Source organism: Plecotus auritus, assembly GCF_963455305.1.
Source record: "Plecotus auritus genome assembly, chromosome: 3".
In the NCBI taxonomy this organism is placed as follows: Eukaryota; Metazoa; Chordata; class Mammalia; order Chiroptera; family Vespertilionidae; genus Plecotus; species Plecotus auritus.
In genome coordinates, this window is record NC_137772.1 from 175,624,680 (window position 1) to 175,644,230 (window position 19,551).

The 19,551-nt window shown below is 42.7% G+C and overlaps 1 protein-coding gene across 8 annotated transcripts in view; it reads left to right on the top strand.

Annotated features, from left to right (window-relative positions):
- SLC11A2 (solute carrier family 11 member 2) overlaps window positions 1-19,551 on the top strand; it is a 48,725-nt gene that overhangs the window by 11,392 nt on the left and 17,782 nt on the right. For all 8 annotated transcript variants that reach the window (XR_013960282.1, XR_013960283.1, XR_013960284.1 and 5 more), the window contains exons 2-14: window positions 5,671-5,724; window positions 7,822-7,970; window positions 8,488-8,613; window positions 9,020-9,139; window positions 11,195-11,301; window positions 11,775-11,845; window positions 11,954-12,021; window positions 14,423-14,578; window positions 15,234-15,392; window positions 16,186-16,272; window positions 16,999-17,118; window positions 17,349-17,498; window positions 17,998-18,071. Coding sequence is in view for 2 of the 8 variants with exons in the window: in XM_080662607.1 (XP_080518733.1) it covers window positions 5,671-5,724; window positions 7,822-7,970; window positions 8,488-8,613; window positions 9,020-9,139; window positions 11,195-11,301; window positions 11,775-11,845; window positions 11,954-12,021; window positions 14,423-14,578; window positions 15,234-15,392; window positions 16,186-16,272; window positions 16,999-17,118; window positions 17,349-17,498; window positions 17,998-18,071 (1,441 nt within the window). In the remaining 6 variants the exon portion in view is untranslated. The remainder of the gene's footprint in view (window positions 1-5,670; window positions 5,725-7,821; window positions 7,971-8,487; window positions 8,614-9,019; window positions 9,140-11,194; window positions 11,302-11,774; window positions 11,846-11,953; window positions 12,022-14,422; window positions 14,579-15,233; window positions 15,393-16,185; window positions 16,273-16,998; window positions 17,119-17,348; window positions 17,499-17,997; window positions 18,072-19,551) is intronic.

Genomic DNA, 19,551 nt, shown 5'->3' on the forward strand with positions numbered 1-19,551 from the left:
AAAATAGTCATGGGGATAATGTAAAGTACAGCACAGGGAATATAGTCAACAATATTGTGGTAACTATGTAGGGTGCCAGGTGGGTACTGGAAATGTCAGGGGGAATGCTTTGTAAAGTACATGATTGTCTAACCAATACAAAATATATGGAAAGTAAACTAATTGAAAAAAAGAAGCAAATTCATATTATATTTATATATTTTTTAAAAATAAAAAATATAGAAAATGCACATGGTAAAAATTTTTTAAAGAACAAAATGGTATATGGTGTATATTCATTGAGACGTCTTCCTTTTACCTAATCTCATTTGGGCTCACCCACTTCTTCGTCTTAGGGACAGCATTACCAGTTTTTGACTTATTGTTTTTTGGAGATAGTATATATGTGTACATGTGTGTATTCTTTTTATTTTCCTACACAAATGATAGCATACTGTTCTATAAATTGGTTTTTTTTTTACTTGACATCATATGTTGGAGATTATTTCCTACCAGTATCTGTAGGTCTGCCTTATTTATAATAGCTGCATGGTATTCCATCGTATGAATGTTCATAGTTTATTTAATCAGTCCTCTGCTAATATCTTGGTTGTTTTTTTTTTGATACTGCAGTCTTTTGATACTACAAATAATGCTGTGAGAAACATGCACATACTTATGTGAATGTTTAGGATGTATTCTTAGAAGTAGAATTGCTGAGTCAAAGGATATGTAGACTTACGACATTTGGACAGAAAATGTAATTTTATTAACATTTTAATACTGTAAAACAGTCCTTTTTTAAAAAATATTTTATTGATTTTTTACAGAGAGGAAGGGAGAGGGATAGAGAGCTAGAAACATCGATGAGAGAGAAACATCGATCAGCTGCCTCTTGCACACCCCCCACTGGGGATGTGCCTGCAACCAAGTACATACCCTTGACTGGAATCAAACCCGGGACCCTTCAGTCCGCAGGCTGACGCTCTATCCACTGAGCCAAACCGGTCAGGGCTGTGAAACAATCTTAACAACTTTTGATAAGGAATAAGATAAAATAGTTATATTACAACTTAACCATTTTTCTGTTGTTGATTGCTGTTTAATAAGATGAATCTTACTGGCTACAAGAGAAGGTGATACTTTATGGTTGGAGTGATCCAGAATATCAAAGCATATTAATCATAATTATCAAAATATTGCTGAGTTGATTCTGGTTGCTTATATCTCAACTTCGTCTTTTCCTTAATGTAACTGAGCGACTGAAAATGGTGGTATGGCCTTAGAGAGCAAAACTACCTTAATGTTAACTTACAGCTTCCGCATGTATCTTAAACTCTCATGGAGACTTAAAAACGGTGCAGCACGCCGAGCATAACTGACCCTCTCCGTTCCGGTCCTAGTTATGTTCTACATACACTGCGAACAGTGGAGCTTGTAGTTTGTTAATGAAAAGTTTTAATGAGAACGTTGGACTCTAGAATCAGTTTTCTCTCTTGGAATAAGACATTCCTGAGATTTCAGAGAGAAGACTAGACTTCTTATATATTAATGGCTTTATATGTAATTAGTATAGGAATAATCCATTAGAATAGTGGTATTTATTAAATTTTTTATCATGAAATATTTCTGTCTAAAGTTATTCTTTATCACTTCTTCACACTACTGGCCTGGGGAAAAACACACTATCTCAGTTGTTTGCCTTTTATTTTTTTATTTTGAGAGTATGTTTATGAAAGCTGGGACAGGAAACAGGAAGGACTTGGGATAAAAGACGCAACAGGAGAGAGCTTAGGTGAGGCTGCTTTGGCTCTCCAGTAAAGAAGTGAGCCCAGGCGGGGCTGCTGTCAGCTCACTGGAGAGTCGGAGAAAAGGGGACCTTCGAGACAGGTTCAGGGGATTAGCTTGGGAAGAGCAGCTGCTGCCCATTGTGTCCCTGGTTGCAAGTCTTGTAGGGTCCTTTGGAATTTAGGAGATGCATGCCTATGGGGGAAGAAGAAGGGAAGGGAAAGGTGCCTGAGTGCTCCTGGAAGGGGTGGCGTGCTTCAATTCATTGCTTTTTAAATTGGATTCTTCCTCAAATGTATAAAAGCACTTCTGTGACTTCTTAAATAGGATATCATGCATCACTACAAAAATAATCAGTTCTTGGTGAGTAGGCCACAGTTAAGAAATTTGATATAACAATAATATATATTATTCTATATAATGAAAGGCTAATATGCAAATTGTTCCCTTGGGAGTTCGATCGCTCGCTATGATATGCGCTGACCACCAGGGGGTGGCACGGAACATGGTGGATGACCAGCAGCGGTGGCGGGGCGCTGAGGGAGTGAGGGAAGGAGGAGGTAGGGAGGCTGGAGGCGGGGAACCTGACCAGCCCTGATTGCTGGCCAGGCCTAGGGACCCTTCCTGTGCACAATTTGGTGCACTGGCCCTGTCTAGTATCATTAAGATAATTATTATTCTTTTTTAAAAAATTATTTTTAAATATATTTTATTGATTTTTTTACAGAGAGGAAGGGAGAGAGATAGAGAGTTAGAAACAATGATGAGAGAGAAACATCAATCAGCTGCCTCCCGCACACCCCCTACTGGGGATGTGCCCGCAACCAAGGTACATGCCATTGACTGGAATCGAACCTGGGTCTCTTCAGTCCGCAGGCCGACGCTCTATGCACTGAGCCAAACCCGTTAGAGCAATTATTATTCTTAATAATAATGTTCTCAGAGCTAATAGAAGTATAAGGAAGGGCTCTGCCTCAAATGGCCCCAGACGTTTTTCTATGACAGCCTTAATCCTGGATCGGATTTGTGGTTTCTAATTCATTGTGGGCTAGGACAGTGGTCGGCAAACTCATTAGTCAACAGAGCCAAATATCAACAGTACAACGATTAAAATTTTTTTTTTTTAAATATATTTTATTGATTTTTTACAGAGAGGAAGGAAGAGGGACAGAGAGCTAGAAACATCGATGAGAGAGAAACATCAATCAGCCGCCTCCTGCACACCTCCCACCGGGGATGTGCCCGCAACCAAGTTACGTGCCCCTGACCGGAATCGAACCCGGGACCCTTCAGTCCGCAGGCCGACGCTCTATCCACTGAGCCAAACCGGCTTTGGCGATTAAAATTTTTTGAGAGCCAAATTTTTTAAACTTAAACTTCTTCTAATGCCACTTCTTCAAAATAGACTCGCCCAGGCCGTGGTATTTTGTGGAAGAGCCACACTCAAGGGGCCAAAGAGCCGCATGTGGCTCGCGAGCCGCAGTTTGCCGACCACGGGGCTAGGATAACCTGATTACCTGGCTTTTTAGAATTAGAAGTAAAAAGGTTCTGGGTGGTGCCAAGGGCTGTACTGTGATTGGAAGCAAGTGGTTATTGCTACTCTTGAGTTATCAGATGTAAATCCCATTTGGTGAGGAGCTATGGCTGAAAGAGGGGTTGGGATCTCTTGCCTGGTGTTGAGCCATCTGGTAGTTCAAAACCTGATAGGAGGAATATGCCTGGTCAGACATTATAACAAAATACCTGATATTGGTTACTGCAGAGATGAAAAATGTTTTCCAAATTAGTCAGTGGTGGTATGTTTTATACCCCAGAAAATAGATGAAACCTAAAACCCCCTCTGGGTCTGAATTCTGTAATTCTATAAGATAGGTATGATATAGAATATGTTGGTAGATAGATGGTCTAAAACAGAAAGTAGAGGACTGTTCAGTTAGGAGGAACAAAGGGACATAAGTGGAAAAGACAATTTAAACAGTAAAAGACAGCTAAGGGGAGTCTTCATACCTTTTTCAGAAGGAGAGTTATTATTACCCTATCTTCCCCTTCTGAATTTGAATTGACTGAGAAGTAGATTCCTTAATTAGTAGATCAGAAATTTAAAAAATCAAGCCTGTTGGCGGGGTTGACTGGAGAATACACCATAGATCTGTGGTCAAATGGGCTTATTAATACCTCTTCACACCCAGTTGAACTTAACCCAACAGAATGCTGGACATTTTGGACACCTCCTCGTCCCCACAGGTTGCTTATTGCAGGACTGAGAGGAGTGCCGGCATCTCGAGAACCAGGCCCAGCCCTCCTGCTTCAGCGCTCCCTGACAGTCCAGGAGCGGAGGGCATGGTCATTAGTTTCTTCTCCCAGTTGTTGAAGGGGTGGGGAATGAGACCTGAAACATTGGAGCTGATGTCTCTCCTCGGGGAAACATGAAGCTAGGAAATAGTGGCCCTCCACTATCCGTGTGCTGGTGAGGTGCTTTTCCCCTCTCCAGAAATTGAAGCATAAGGCCCTTGAATAAATATTTTAAAAAATATTTTTTTATTGATTTCAGAGAGAGGAAGAGAGAGATAGGAACATCAGTGATGAGAGAGAATCACTGATTGGCTGCCTCCTGAATCTCCCCCCCGCCCCTCCCCACACACACAACATATACTTGGGATCGAGCCTGCAACCCAGGCATGTGCCCTGACCAGGAATCGAACTGTGACCTCCTGGTTCATAGGTTGATGCTCAACCACTGAGCCACACTGTCTGGGCCCTTAAATAAATCTTTATCATTTATTTCTAATCGAAGCCTCCCAACTACTAGGCAATACTAAGAGTGTTCCCGAGGAGAAAGAAAAGTCTGAGAGTTTTATAGTATAAAGTCCGTTTTTGAGGAGAATCAGTTCTGCATTATTAGTCCCCGCATTGGGTCATGATGGTAATCCTCAGATGTCCGGTGGTTTAGACAATGGAACATTTTCTTTTTGAGGTAATTCAGATGGTTAACTGGAGGCATCAAAGGCACAATGCACTGATATTCAGGTAGGACTGGAAATTTCAAAAGCTTAAGTTCCCAGAGTCAGTTTAAACAAGAATAATTATTTTTTTGATGCCTCAGCCTACTTAAAGTTAATAATTTAGCAGCATAACCACTGTGACTCTTTTTCATTTCTCCACTCTGTTTCTCAAGTTTAAATTGTTAGGTCAGAGAGAGTTTTAGATTTCTGCCCTTAAAAACTCATAAAAATGAGGCCTGGCTAGGTTACTCAGATGGTAGATGGTTAGGGCACCGTCCGGTCCCCATTGGTTAAGGTTGCGGGTTCCATCCCTGGTCAGGGCACATACAAGAATCAACCAGTGAATGCATAATTATGTGGAACAACAAATCAGTGTCTCTCTCTTCCTCTCTATTTCAGTCAATCAATTAAAAAATATTAACTCAAAAATGGGAGAAATCAGCCTTGATTTCTGGATTTATCTGGAGATAAGCAGAGACTGGGTGATTGCCTAGAAGCCCGTGTGTGGAGGTTTATTCAGAAGCTTTTGCCTCTGGCATCAGACTGGTCGGTGCAGCCCTGGTCCTGGGAGGGGGTCTGCCCCCTCACCTGTCATGCAACACATGTTTATGGGGAACATGGTGCTAAACTATTCTAGAGGACCTGCTTCTAAAAAAACAGAAAACATTTGCCTGCTCCAATTTGGTTTTGAAATCTTGCCAGCAAAACCATGATTAAGACATTTTTATTAAATATCCCTTAATCATACTCAGAAAACTAATACTTCTTCTATTGAATTAGATAACCTTGAAAATAATTCTTTTCATATAGTAAGGATTTGGTTGTACAGAGTACAAAATGCTGTTGCTGAACTTGTTAGTTTGCTCTTGTTCATTCCTCTCCCTCTCTTTATACTTTCCAGAATCCTATTCTAAGAACACCATGGTGTTGGGGCCTGAACAGAAGATGCCAGATGGTAATTTACAGTTTTTGTGTTATTGTCGAATTGTTATTTGGTTTTAGAAATTTATATTTTCTTTCTCATTGTCTATTCCAACAAAAAATGTTCCCATTTGCCCTCCTTCAGCCAATAATATCTTCATGGAGATCTGCTCCATTCAGAAGTCACCATCTCGTGACTTAGGGCTGTAAATGAAAATGGGTTTATAACCACAGAGACCTGCCTCATCTTTTTTTTTTTTTTTTAAAATATATTTTATTGATTTCTTACAGAGAGGAAAGGGAGAGGATAGATAGTTAGAAACATCGATGAGATAGAAACATCGATCAACTGCCTCCAGCACACCCCCCACTGGGGATGTGCCTGCAACCAAGGTACATGCCCTTAACCAGAATCGAACCCGGGACCCTTCAGTCCGCAGGCCGACGCTCTATCCACTGAGCCAAACCGGTCAGGGCAAGACCTGCCTCATCTTGTTTCCAGTTCTGAGATGAGCCAAGATTAGCAACAAGTTTGGTTTCTATAGCAGTAATGCCTGCAAAGGCAGTAATATTCACAGACCAGTCATAAAACCCTCCTAGGCTGCTGATGGCATTTCAGATATGTATGGAGCTGTAAAGTACTGGGTGTGCACCTTATACTGTACTTGATTAGACCTTCTTGACTGCTTTGACTAATCCTTCCTAATTCTAAGTTTTCCCTTTAGAATTTCCATTCCTTTTTATAATTAAAAAAAAAAGTTCTTAATAAGTTCCGGGCCACTTTCTTTCCATATAGAAAGAAAGCTTTTGTTTTTTAATTGGAGGTTATAAGGATTTCTTAGGAACACTGAGATTAGAGCTTTGTGGTTCAAAATAGCCATTTGGTGGCTACAGCAATCCTGGTTTTGTATCTTTTTGGCAGATTAGCCCTTATCTTCCAGTCCCTAATCCCTACCCCTCCCTGCATTTACGATTAACTGCAGAATGCCAGGGCCAGGGAAACACTATCAGTCTTAGATGAGTTCTCCTATCACGAGGGTCACCCCGTGACCTGCAACTCTTTACTGCAGGCCTTAGTCAGGAGGCAAAGGGGTTCCTGCTTGGCGGTTTTCCGGCAGCCTCAGATTTTAGCCCGAACTGTGGCAGGATTTTGCAACTTCCACATTTTTTGAGAAGCCTGCTGGAGGTATAATGTCCAAGGAAGTTTCTTTGAGTAAGTCCTACCAAATATTAGGAGGGGTGGTGGTGGTGTGTCCCCCACTAGATTGACCTAGTTTTTCTTGTAAAAGTTAGGATTTTAGGTTACCAAAGAGGCTAGTCTGGGAATGTTATATTTTGAGTCCTAGACATCAGTGTTCTTAGAAGAAAATGAAATAGTTCTAAAAGTTGCCAAGTGGGAATAGAAGTATGAAAGTAGGAAAAACATTGTGAGACTATGTAAGTAGTCGTAAAACTGATACAGAGCCCAGCTGTTGTAGGTCAGTGGTTGAGTGTCGACCTATGAACCAGGAGAGCAGGGCACATGCCAGGGTTGTAGGCTCGATCCCCAGTGGGGGTCCTGCAGGAGGCAGCTGATTAATAAATCTCTCTCAGCATTGATGTTTCTATCTCTCTCTCCCTCTCCCTTCCTCTCTGAAATCAATAAAAAGATATTTTAAAAAAAAACTGATGTAAAGCTGAATGACGGCAGAAGGAAAAAGCTTTTTTGCCATAGCCTTTTTTTATTTCTCAAATTTTCAATCATGTGAATGTATTGCTTATTCAAAAATTAATTTATTTCCCTGGCTGGGTGGCTCAGTTGGTTAGAGCATTGTCCCATACAACAAAAGGTTGCATGTTCGATCCCCAGTTGGGGTGCATACTGTAGGCTACTGATTGATGTTTCTCTCTCACGTTGATGTTTGTCTCTCTCTCTTAAATCAATAAAAACATATCCTCAGGTGAGGATTAAGAAAATAATTTGAAAAATTAATTTATTTAAAATAAAAATAAAGTATTAGAAATAAATTGAGATACAGTCAGGTAACTCTTGTCCCTTTAGGGTGTTAAAGATTTAATTTCAGTATTACCATGGATGAATTGTTAGTTTGCTCATTTTTTTAAAAAATTCTTTTCAAATTTATTTATTCAGGTGGTGCTTCTGAAGACTATGGGGACTCTGCCAGTCTCGGTGCCATCAACCCTGCCTACAGTAGCTCCTCTCTTCCGCAATCCACCGGGACCCAAGAGGAGCCCTTCACCACCTACTTTGATGAGAAGATTCCCATTCCTGAGGAGGAGGTCAGTGACAGGTCCTTGGAAGAAAAAGTTGTTATGTAAGGAAAACGTGTGTAACAGGTCTGCTGGACAACTCAAGATCAACAGCCTCAGGTCTAAGTTTGGCACACAGTCTCTGAAGACCGAATTTAAAAAATCAGAATAAATAGAAACTGTTCAGGAAAATGAAGGCCTTGAAAACGGTTGCCAATGAGAAATGCTCACATCAAAGAAGTATGAGATTTATGTTCCTCTTTTACGACAGCTTTTGTCCCATTTGGGTAGTGGTTGAGCACAGAGGTACTGATATTGTTACTCTTGTTTTAAAATGAGAGGCTGATGGAAAAGAGAAAAGTAAGGACGGAGAAGGGGCCAACTTATTGATAGTAAGTGGATAAAATGGAGATGAAACTTGGACACACCCAATATCCACCATCCTAAATCCTTTGTTTTGTGACACTGATATTGTTGCTTTGTATATGATAAAACAGATCAGTAGTTTGGAGGTGATAATCAGTTTGATCTCTTTCCTCTTGTATAGCACTCTTGTTTTAGCTTTCGTAAACTATGGGCTTTCACGGGACCAGGCTTTCTTATGAGCATTGCCTACCTGGATCCAGGAAACATCGAATCTGATTTGCAGTCTGGAGCAGTGGCTGGGTTTAAGGTAAATGTCTAGTTCTACCTGTGTCCCTTTTAAACACACACAACACACTCACATCCTTTTCCTCTACTCTGGTGGGCATCAACCTCTGAACCTATGGTGACGTTTAAGTGAAAAGTACTTTTCCATCTGGTTTTTTATTTTATTTTATCCACATAGCTGGTCTTTTATTTCACCCACGCACTTCCCTTGAGTAAAGGAGAAACTGCAGATGGGAGAAACTAAGACTCAGAGAGGTACAAGGAGACATACCAGGTTATGTGTAGAACCTGATACAGAACTTGGGTCATTTGGTTCCTGACCTGGGCTCTTTCCCGAATGTAGTGCTTCCCATTCACATTGCCAAACAACCAAACAGAAAAACCTCTGCTGTCTGTGAGTGTTACGGTGCGATTTTGTTCTTCTCTAGTTGCTCTGGGTTCTTCTGTTGGCCACCATCGTGGGACTCCTGCTGCAGCGCCTTGCGGCTAGACTGGGAGTGGTCACTGGGCTGCATCTTGCTGAAGTCTGTTACCGTCAGTATCCCAAGGTGAGCAGTGTAGTGTCCTGTTTGTCTGTCACTCACATCACAGGAATCTGTGTGTCTGGCAGTATGTGCTGGCCCTACTACTGTATACTGAAACAGTGGAGGACCTGGGGGTCAGTGGCCCTGAGGACTGGGAGTCCCAAGGAAATTCTCTAGGCCCCTCTTACTGCCAAGCCACATTTCTACGTTCCTTCAAAAAGTTTCCTTAGAAAAATCCTGTTTGAGTAAACATTTACCATTCATTCTGCCTTCTGGCATCTAGTGGTGCCCAGCCCATGGCGTGGTGGGGGCTACTCTCTAGGCACTCAGTCATGCATTCATATTACTCAATCACTTTGCATTCTACGTATTGTCTTTTTGTTTGACTTTGCTAACAATTAGAAAAAAGTAAGTTTCTTCCTTATAATACAAACTGTTTGTGGCAGGATCTTTGGATCTTCTACTAATTATTTTTCAATTAACCCTGACCCTGGGTGTTACACTGTTCTCTTCATCTTCCTTCTGGACACTTGGAGCCTTTCTTACTGCCACCTAAGGTAGAAGTGGAGCTTGTGTCTGGAAGATAACTTTACCCTAGCTTCATCTTTTTTTCTGTTTTTCATTGATTTCAGAGAGGAAGGGAGAGGGAGAGAGAAAGAGAAACATCAATGATGAGAGAGAATCATTGATCGGCTGCCTCCTGCACGCCCTCCACTGGGGACCGAGCATACCACATGGGCATGTGCTCTTGACTGGAATCAAAGCCAGGACCCTTCAGACCGCAGGCTGATGCTCTATCCACTGAGCAAAACCAGCTAGAGCCTTTTCTTTTTTTAATAGAAGGGAGAGGGAGAGAGAAATAGAAACATCAGTGATGAGAGAGAATCATTGATCAGTTCTCTCCTACACGCTGCACACTGGGGATCGAGCCTGCAAACTTGGGCATATGCCCTGACCAGGAATCGAACCATGACCTCCTGGTTCATAGGTTGATGCTCAACCACTGAGCCACACCGCTGGGCTTTAGCTTCATCTTTTTTTTTTTTTTTTTTTTTTAATATATTTTATTGATTTTTTACAGAGAGGAAGAGAGAGGGACAGAGAGTTAGAAACATCGATCAGCTGCCTCCTGCACACCCCCTACCGGGGATGTGCCCGCAACCAAGGTACATGCCCTTGACCAGAATCGAACCTGGGACCTTTCAGTCCACAGGCCGACGCTCTATCAACTGAGCCAAACCGGTTTCGGCTAGCTTCATCTTTAGATGAGATACTGGAGATCTACCTCTGGTTTGTCCTAAATGTTTAATCTCCTTTCCTGGCTGTGAGAAAGTACCCTTATCTTTTTTTTTTCCTTATATGCTTCTTAAAAGAAAATCCTGGTAATTTATAATTTCTTTTAGCTTCTCTTTCTTCGTGTATTTTAGCAGTTGTTTTTTGGGGTAGTGGATACATGGAGGTGTTCTTTTTCTGTGCTCAGTGAGCCAGCATTGACTAGGTTTGTCTTTCACCTGCATTGTTTGACCAGATTAGTTCCCTATTTTGTTATACACCACCCAATTCCAACCACTTTGCCCTGAGTCCTTTTGCATCTGTCCTTTTTTACTTCCGTGTTGTTATTATGTTACGGAAGACCCAGCCTTTTCACATTTGTTATGTCTCTTCGGCTACAATCAGGACCGATACTTTCTTCTGCAGACATTTTTTATTTGCTCCTGAACAATATTTTGACCATATTAGCATCATCATTTCCCCCTAAGACTTAGGATCGTTTTTTTTAGGCATGAAATCAAGTGGAAATTAATGAATGGAAATTCCATTCCTCTCTTGAATGGAAAGGAAAGAGAAAAAAATTAGGATCCAGCTGCTACCTAGCCCTGACTCATAAGCTCCGCTGCATAGAGGCACACTTGCCTTCTGTTGCGAGGGCCCACGGTGCAATGATGGGTCTTTACCTCTAAACTGAAGGCTTATAAAGGACTGTTGATGGGTCAGTTCCAAAATGTGAATTCCAAATTATGGGGGAAATTCTTAGAAGTTATTAACTAGAACCATGTCTTTCTTCTGTTTGGTGTTTAGGTCCCACGAATTGTCCTGTGGCTGATGGTGGAGTTGGCTATCATTGGCTCAGATATGCAAGAAGTTATTGGCTCAGCCATTGCCATCAATCTCCTGTCTGTAGGAAGGTGAGGGGGTTTCCCTCTAGAAAGTAATATTTCAAGATTCAACTCAAGTTTATTATATTTTCTGTGGAACCTATCTGGGACCACCTTCCTCCGTCCTGGAAGATGTAGACTCTATATCTTCCATGTTCTCATGTTGGATTATATATACCTCTGTTATGCAGTATGTATTTTTGTGTGTATTATGTGCATTACAGTTATTTATTTGTATGTCAAATCATCCCAGTAAACAGTGAGCTCCTTGAGGGGCAAGACCCATTCTTTTCAACTGTATCCTAATGTCTGACGTAGTAGACAGTCAAATTTGAGTGAATATTATTCATGTGATCCTAAACTACCCAAGGCCTGGCCTCCTGCCACTGTCCCTCCCCCCAAGTCCTTGCTTCTCCAGAAGTTGTATGTATGGAGAGCTGTTGGGAAGAAAGTACTTCTCAATCTTTCTTTCCTTTAATTTACATTTCTTATCTCTGATCTAGGGTTCCCCTGTGGGGTGGAGTTCTCATCACCATTGCAGATACTTTTGTATTTCTCTTTTTGGACAAATATGGTAAGTAGAGTGGGAATGGAGGGGTTAGGCAAAGAAGCTACTTTTCCATCATGTGACTGATGGGGAACTCTGTCTCCTGTAAACTCACTGCTGCATTTTCCTCTTTAGGCTTGCGGAAGCTGGAAGCATTTTTTGGCTTTCTCATCACTGTTATGGCCCTCACTTTTGGATATGAGGCAAGTGCTATTAATTAGCTTTTTAAGACAAACAAAAAAATAATTTTTTTGTTTTTATTATAAAAGACAAAATAATGCTAGGATGGTTCAATTGTATTGCATGTGTTAAGAAAAAGACAGTTGCTTCCTCTTCTTGTAAGTAGCAGAGGTGACCTGTGAAAATAGTTTGCTATTTACTTGACCCAGAAATCAGGCAAAGTCATGCAAATCAAGAGGTTCAGATCTTTGTGTTCACTCTAAGAACATTTGTGAAATTGCCCAGGCCATCTGGGGTACGCATATCTGAAAAACTCATCAAGTCTCTGAAGGGTGTCACCTTACCGAAGCATTCTGTCGTGACATTGGTGGAGTTGGTAGGTGTACCCAGGCCACACAGTAGGGCTGGACATAGGGTTGGTGACCCAAAAAAGAGTGCTGAATTTTTGCTGCATGTGCTTAAAAAGCCAGAGAGTAATGTTGAACTTAAGGATTTAGATGTGGAATCTCTGGACACTAAGCACATCTAGGTTAACAAAGCTCCCAAATGTGGCACAGAACTTACAGATTATTCTACACATGAGCTCTCCCTGCCACACAGATGATTCTTTCTGAAAAGCAGATAGTTTTTAAACCAGAAGAGGAGGTTGCACAGAAGAAACCAGATATCCCAGAAGAAACTGAGGAAACAAAACTTATGGCCCAGGAGTAAATTCAGCATAAAATAAAAAAAATGTTAATAAAGTAAAAGCAGAAAGAAAAAAAGAAGCCAGTTAAGTCTTGAGCCAATTTTGAAGGAATATTATCTATAGCAAAGACTAGTGTCCAGGAAGGTCTGCAGGACTCCTATGTTAAAAACTTAGAGGCCTGGTGCACAAAATTCGTGCACTGGTAGGGTCCCTAGGCCTGGCTGGTGATCAGGACCGATCTGTGGTGCAACTGGTGGGGTGATCAAGGGCCCCTGCTGGCACCCGCCTTGGCCAGCCTGGCGCTACCTGCTCACCAGCCCTGCCCCCCACCGCCACCACTGGTCGCCTCCCTCTGCTTGGCGACCGGCGGGGCGATCGGGGGAGGGGGGGGCCCACTGGCACCTGCCTTGGCTGGCCTGGGGGCAGCTCCTGCGTTGAGCGTCTTCCCCCTGGTGATCAATGTGTGTCATAGTGACCGGTTGTTCCGCCGTTTGGTCAATTTGCATATTAAGCTTTTATTATATAGGATTATTATATAGGATGACTAGAGGGTGGGTGGAGGTGGAAGAGGGCATAGAGGGAATAAGTGGTGATGGAAAAAAATAAGTGACAAACTTTCTAGGACTTCCCAGACTACACCCCCTGGTTCCAAATTGGCCATCTGGACAATAGAACAGCTTTGGAGAGGGTTAGAGAGGATGTTATAGGGTGCTTCCTGGCTGTTAACTTAGAGGGGTCTGTTTTTGCTCATTCTGGTTTATACCAACTGCAGCTTGAACTTTTCTGCATTGCAACTGTAGGGGATGTGGTGGATGCTTCCTGGTTTGTGTCCCAACCCAGACACTCCTAGGAATCAGTACCATTATATGCCTTAACAGCCCTTTTCTATATCCAGTTTGACTGATAGCTGTTTATTGGCCTGGCTAGACTTTTAAAAATATATCTAATCTATGAGTAGGGTATACAGCTTGGTCTAAGGCTTTCAAGAGAAATGCTGAACCAGGAAAAAATATGTGTGGAAAGTGTTTTATGAATGAGTCAGCTTATGCTCGTGGCAAATACTGATTTTTAGATGAATATAGCTGATCAGAGGCCTAAGTGTGGATAATTAAGAATTGACTGTATTCTTGGGTCTGTCTCATAGACGTTATTGTGAAATTAATATCAATAAGGCCCTTAGCAGCCATTTCATTTCTTCTTCTTTTTTTTTTAATCATCACTCGATATTTTTTTCCATTGATTTGTAGAGAGAGTGAAAGGGAGAGGGAGAGACAGAGAGAAACGCCGATGTGAGAGAGACACATTGATTGGTTGCCTCCCACATGCCTCTGACCAGAGCCGAGAGCCTGCAACTGAGGTACATGCACTTGACCAGAATTGAACCTGGAACCCTTCAGTCTGCAGGCCAACGCTCTACCCACTGAGCCAAACCGGCCAGGGCTCAGCTATTTCATTTCTTTAGCATATTAATTACATTCTCTACATATCTATTTTGTGTATCTAAAATATGAGGTAAAATATCCAGGTACCCCAAAGTTGAATTCTCTGATCTCTTGCAGCAAGCCCCTTATGCTGCTTGGTTTTCGATGGTTCTGTATTCCTCGTTATTCTAGGTAGTTGTTGAAGAAGAAGGGGTTATAAGGAAAGGAGGAAAGGATGCTGAGTGTTTCCTAGTACTATTACTGCCTCGGTCTCATATTCCAGTAAAAGCTAATAGTTGTTATGTTGGTATGTAGTATGTTACAGTGAGACCCAACCAGAGCGAGGTACTCAAGGGCATGTTCCTGCCATCCTGTTCAGGCTGCGGCACCCCACAGATCCAGCAGGCTGTGGGCATCGTGGGAGCTGTCATCATGCCACACAACATGTACCTGCATTCTGCCTTAGTCAAGGTGAGCAAGGCCTTTACCTCACTGGCCTCCTAGATAGGTCACGAGATGTTTTCCTTTAGTTGCAAGGGGCACATACTTAGTTTACAACTGTTAGAACTTGAATGAGCGAGATATTTTTCCATGGTTAGACTCTTACAAACTCCGCACTTGGACTCTGTTTTATGACCAGAGATAACTGACCCCACAGAAACTGGAACTAAAGTTGTTCATAAAAGGTCTGAAAGTACACCAAGTCTCTTGTGTTTTAATCTCAAAGCCCTGAGTGGCCTTGAGGAGGTCAGGAGTCAAGAGTCCCACTAACCTTTTACCCATCAGTCTTACACAATAGTTTTCTGAGAAATTTCAGAGACCTTTATAATTAAGGTTATGCACTTGTTAGGACAGCTTGGGTTTTTTTGCTTGTGTGTTTGGTTCTTCTAGCCGCAATAACAGAGCGCAGTAATCACTTAGTTTCCATTACCTATATGAGGAATGTGCAATGTCATCCAAGGGTCACGAAGTTCGTAGTGAACACGGATGTAAGCGATCCTCTCACATTTCATCTGGTCAATTGTTGCCCTCTAAATCTTTCAGTTGTCTCTAAACTCATGAAATATTATAAGGAAACTTGTTCCAAATAGTTAAAAAAAAAATGACTGTGCTATTTTCTCTCCAGTCCAGACAGGTAAACCGGGCCAAAAAGCAGGAAGTTCGAGAAGCCAATAAGTACTTTTTCATCGAATCCTGCATTGCTCTCTTTGTTTCCTTCATCATCAATGTTTTCGTCGTCTCAGTCTTTGCCGAAGCATTTTTTGAGAAAACCAACCAGCAGGTGGTGAGTAAGCCAGGGTTATGAGTGGTAGTGAATGTGAGGGTAATGTGAAAGCCGGAATGGGGTAGGAAAATATAACAACGACTTGGATCTATGACAGTAGATCTGTGGCCTCAATACTGTCCCCTAAGTCACTGCACTAGTCAGGGTGAGCAGCCTGGGGGCTGAAAGCCTGCACTCCTTTCCCCCTGCTTTTGGCTCAGAAGGGAGATCGCCCCAGACTAAAGATTGCCTCGTGCTGTTTTGTTAGTGGTTTCTCTTTAGCCTTTTGTTTCCTGTTTATGCCAGTCTGCTTGCCAGTCCTGCCATTTGGTGATTGAGGACAGGTTGGGAGGAGGCAACAAACAAAACAGGAACTGCTGCTAGGACAGACTGTTTTGTCATTTTGAATTCTGTCTTCTCAGTCCTGGTTGCCTATCCAGTTTAGGTCACCACTTTGCTTCCCATGTATAGGACCTCAGACGCCTGGCTCTGCTTGGACTAAGGACTCTCTGTTCCGGGTGTCCTCTCGTATTGGAAGCCTTCCTAAGGGTCCTCCCTTCCTGTGATTTAAAATGACCCAACAGTGCACACTCTAACTCAGTAAATCTTGTTGATGACGTGGGGGTGCAGAAAGATTATGGAGGAAGAGCACAAGTGATACTTGCCCGGTGTCTGCCCATCACAGCCTGAAGCATCCGGTCTTGCCTCCAGGCTGTGTCGCATAGATGACTTGTGTGTGATCTGCGGGAGAGCTCTTCTTCTCTGGCCCATGCCTCGAAAATAAAAGTTGCTCCTAAACTGCTTTCTTTTCCAGATTGAAGTCTGTAAAAATAGCAGCAGTCCCCATACTGGCCTTATTCCTGATGATAACTCAACACTGGCTGTGGACATCTTCAAAGGGGTAAACATTTCAGATTTGTGTTCTTTGCCCCTGGGTCAATATTCTTGGCCTAGTAGCTGGTCTTTTCTGTAGGTTTGCTTCAGAGCTAAGCATATCTCCCTGTGGAGTGTCATTTATTTCAGAGGTCCAGATGCTAGGCAAGCATTTTGGACTACATAGAAAGAATAAAGAATCGGCTAAAAAAATGAATTGTTTCAGCAGTTCCCAAACTTGTGCTGATAGTGGAGTGTTCTACCGATGTTAACTGGGGCAGTTGGAGAAAGTGTGCCTAGGAAAGTGGTCTTCACTGGGGCTCAGTCCTTTTTATATTGGTTACATTGTGAACCTCCAGGGGTAGAATGTGTATGTATGTAGCATTTCCCAAATTTATTTGAACTTTCTTTTCACTCCTATTATCTTCTAAAATAGTGTGTTAAGCAGAATAATTTGGGAAATATAGTGTAGACTTTTTTTATCTTATTAATATTTCAGGTATAGGTTGAGGATGAAGGCTTTAGGAGCTTGGAGAAGAGAAAGGACTAGGCTAAGGAATGAAGGACCATCCAGCAAAATTTAGGTTGAAAGCTTTAGAATGAAGTTAGGACTGAGTTGAGCTTCTGGGACAGTGCCCTGCACAGCCCTTGATTTAGCTGGGTGCATAGCAAAGAAGAGAGACATGCTGTCTCAGGTACTGTCTAAGCAGTTCACTGACACACACCTGCTTCTCCCTTGCCCCCTCCCCCCCAGGGTATTGTGCTGGGATGTTACTTCGGGCCTGCTGCACTCTACATCTGGGCCGTGGGGATCCTGGCTGCAGGGCAGAGCTCCACCATGACAGGAACCTATTCTGGCCAGTTTGTCATGGAGGTAGGTGCTGCTTTGACTGGTATAGACTAGAGCAGTGGTCGCCAACCTTTCAGACCCCACGGACCTCCAGTGGTCTGCGGACCACCGGTTGGCGACCACTGGACTAGAGGAAGGGGAAATTGGCCTTTTGTTACTTATTAATCCCATGCTTTTAAGGTCTTCCTGAATCTCTCCAAAACTTTTTAGTTTCCTGTTCCAGACACTCATCCTGTTTCTGTGTTTTCTTCCAGGGATTCCTGAACCTAAGATGGTCACGCTTTGCCCGAGTGATTCTGACCCGCTCTATTGCCATTATCCCGACTCTGTTGGTTGCTGTCTTCCAAGATGTAGAACATCTAACTGGGATGAATGACTTCCTCAATGTTCTGCAGAGCTTACAGGTGAGGTAGCATTATGGACTGCCCTAGGTACCAAGCCTAGTGCCAAGTGCTAGGAAGAATTTAGAGGAAGAGAGAGGCATGGTCTTGGGTCTGCAGTAAACGTGTATGAAATCCCTGGCATCTAAAAGGCTTTTAGAAATGACTTGGTTTTTTTTTAAAGCCTAATGAATGGGAATTATAATTCATATAGGATACAAAATTATTATTGATTAAGCCAAGAAAGTATTAATTGACATACAGAACACTGCTAGGTCCTAAGCAGGTTAAGACAAGGCAGAAACAAATATTTGTAAAGAACCTTATGATCATAATTGATGTTAGGTTAATGACAGCTGTGCAGATTTCAACATAATGCTTGAGCATTTGTGATGATAGGAATAATTTTTCATAGAGTAAATGAGACAGGGTCTGTGTTTCCCTTTCAGTAGTAGTGCTACTCTCTGGGGTGTTACAGGGACCCCCCAGCAGCCCCATCTGATCTTAGGTTTTTCTTTTCCAGCTTCCCTTTGCTCTCATACCCATCCTCACGTTTACGAGCTTGCGGCCAGTAATGAGTGACTTTGCCAATGGAATGTGAGTGTGCTTCTCTCAGTTCCCCAAAGCTGTGTGGGGGAAGGGTATCTTCATTAAGTAGGCCAGTCAAAAAATGAGTCATAGGGGTTGGGGGGTGGTTGCTAGCACTGCCTCCTCAATCTTTGGCTTAGAAGAGGAAGGGAGAGAGAGAGATAGAAACATCAATGATGAGAGTGAATCATTGATTGGCTGCCTCCTGCACACCCCCTACTGGGGATTGAGCCCACAACCCAGGCATGTGCCCTTGACTGGAATCGAACCCAGGACCCTTCAGTGCGCAGGCCAACGCTCTATCCATTGAGCCAAACCAGCTAGGGCTAGAGCTTTAACTCTTTAGCTTCAGCCACTGAAGTATAAAGCATCTTTTTATTTCCTTTTTTGTTAGTCCTCACCTGAGGATATTTTTTTCCATTGATTTTTAGAGAGAGTGGAAGGGAGGGAGAGAAGGGGAGAGAGAGAGAAACATGGATATGAGAGAGACACATCAATTGGTTGCCTCCCTCATGCTCCGACTGGGGATGGGGATCGAACCTGCAACTCAGGTATGTGCCCTTGACCAGGAATCGAACCCCGACCCTTTGATGCATGGGACGATACCACCAAGCACACCAGCCAGGGCTAAAGCATCTTTTTTATAAATACTTTTTATTGATTTTTAGAGAAAAAGGAAGGAAAAGGGAGAGAGAGATCGAGAGAGAGAGAGAGAGACATCAATGTGAGAGTGTAACATCAATTAGCTGCCTCCTGCACACCCCTACTGGGGATTGAGCCTATAATTCAGGCATGTACCCAGACCAGGAATCAGAGCAGCCATCTTTCAGTGCACAGGACGATGCCCAACCACCTGAGCCACACTGGCCAGGGCTGAAGTGTAAAGTGACTTAATTCCATGTTAATGACCTGAATAAGAACGGTATAAGCTAATACCTTATATACACATCTTTAACAGATATGAGAGTAGTTGAAATTACTTGTTGGATCTCTAAGGGACACTCATGACTTGTTGCATTTTTAGGGACTTGAATAATAGAGGTTATTTGATAGTATTTTTTTTTTCTCTCTTTGTCTCTATCTTTGTCTAATTTTGGCTTATTTAACCAAATCTGGGGTAATTTTTAGTTCTTTATTTTTTTTATTTTTATTTTTTGAGAGTACATTTATTAAAGCTGGGGACAGTGAAACAAGGGAGGGCTTAGGATGGAAGAAACAACAGGAGAGAACCCAGGCCGGGGTGGCTCTGACTCACTAGAAGTCAGAAAAGGGGGCCTTGGAGACAGGTGTAGGGGGTTTGTCTAGAAGGAGCTGCCGCTGCCCATTGCTCCCCTGGTTGCAGGTCTCTTGGGGACCCTTAGAGGTAGGAGATGCACGCCTGCGGGGGAAGCTGAGGGGACGGGAAAGGCGTGGGCATGCTCCCACGACGGGGAGCACACCTGTTTTGAAACGCTGCTTACTCCTGCCCTGTCTGCCCCACAAGAGCAGC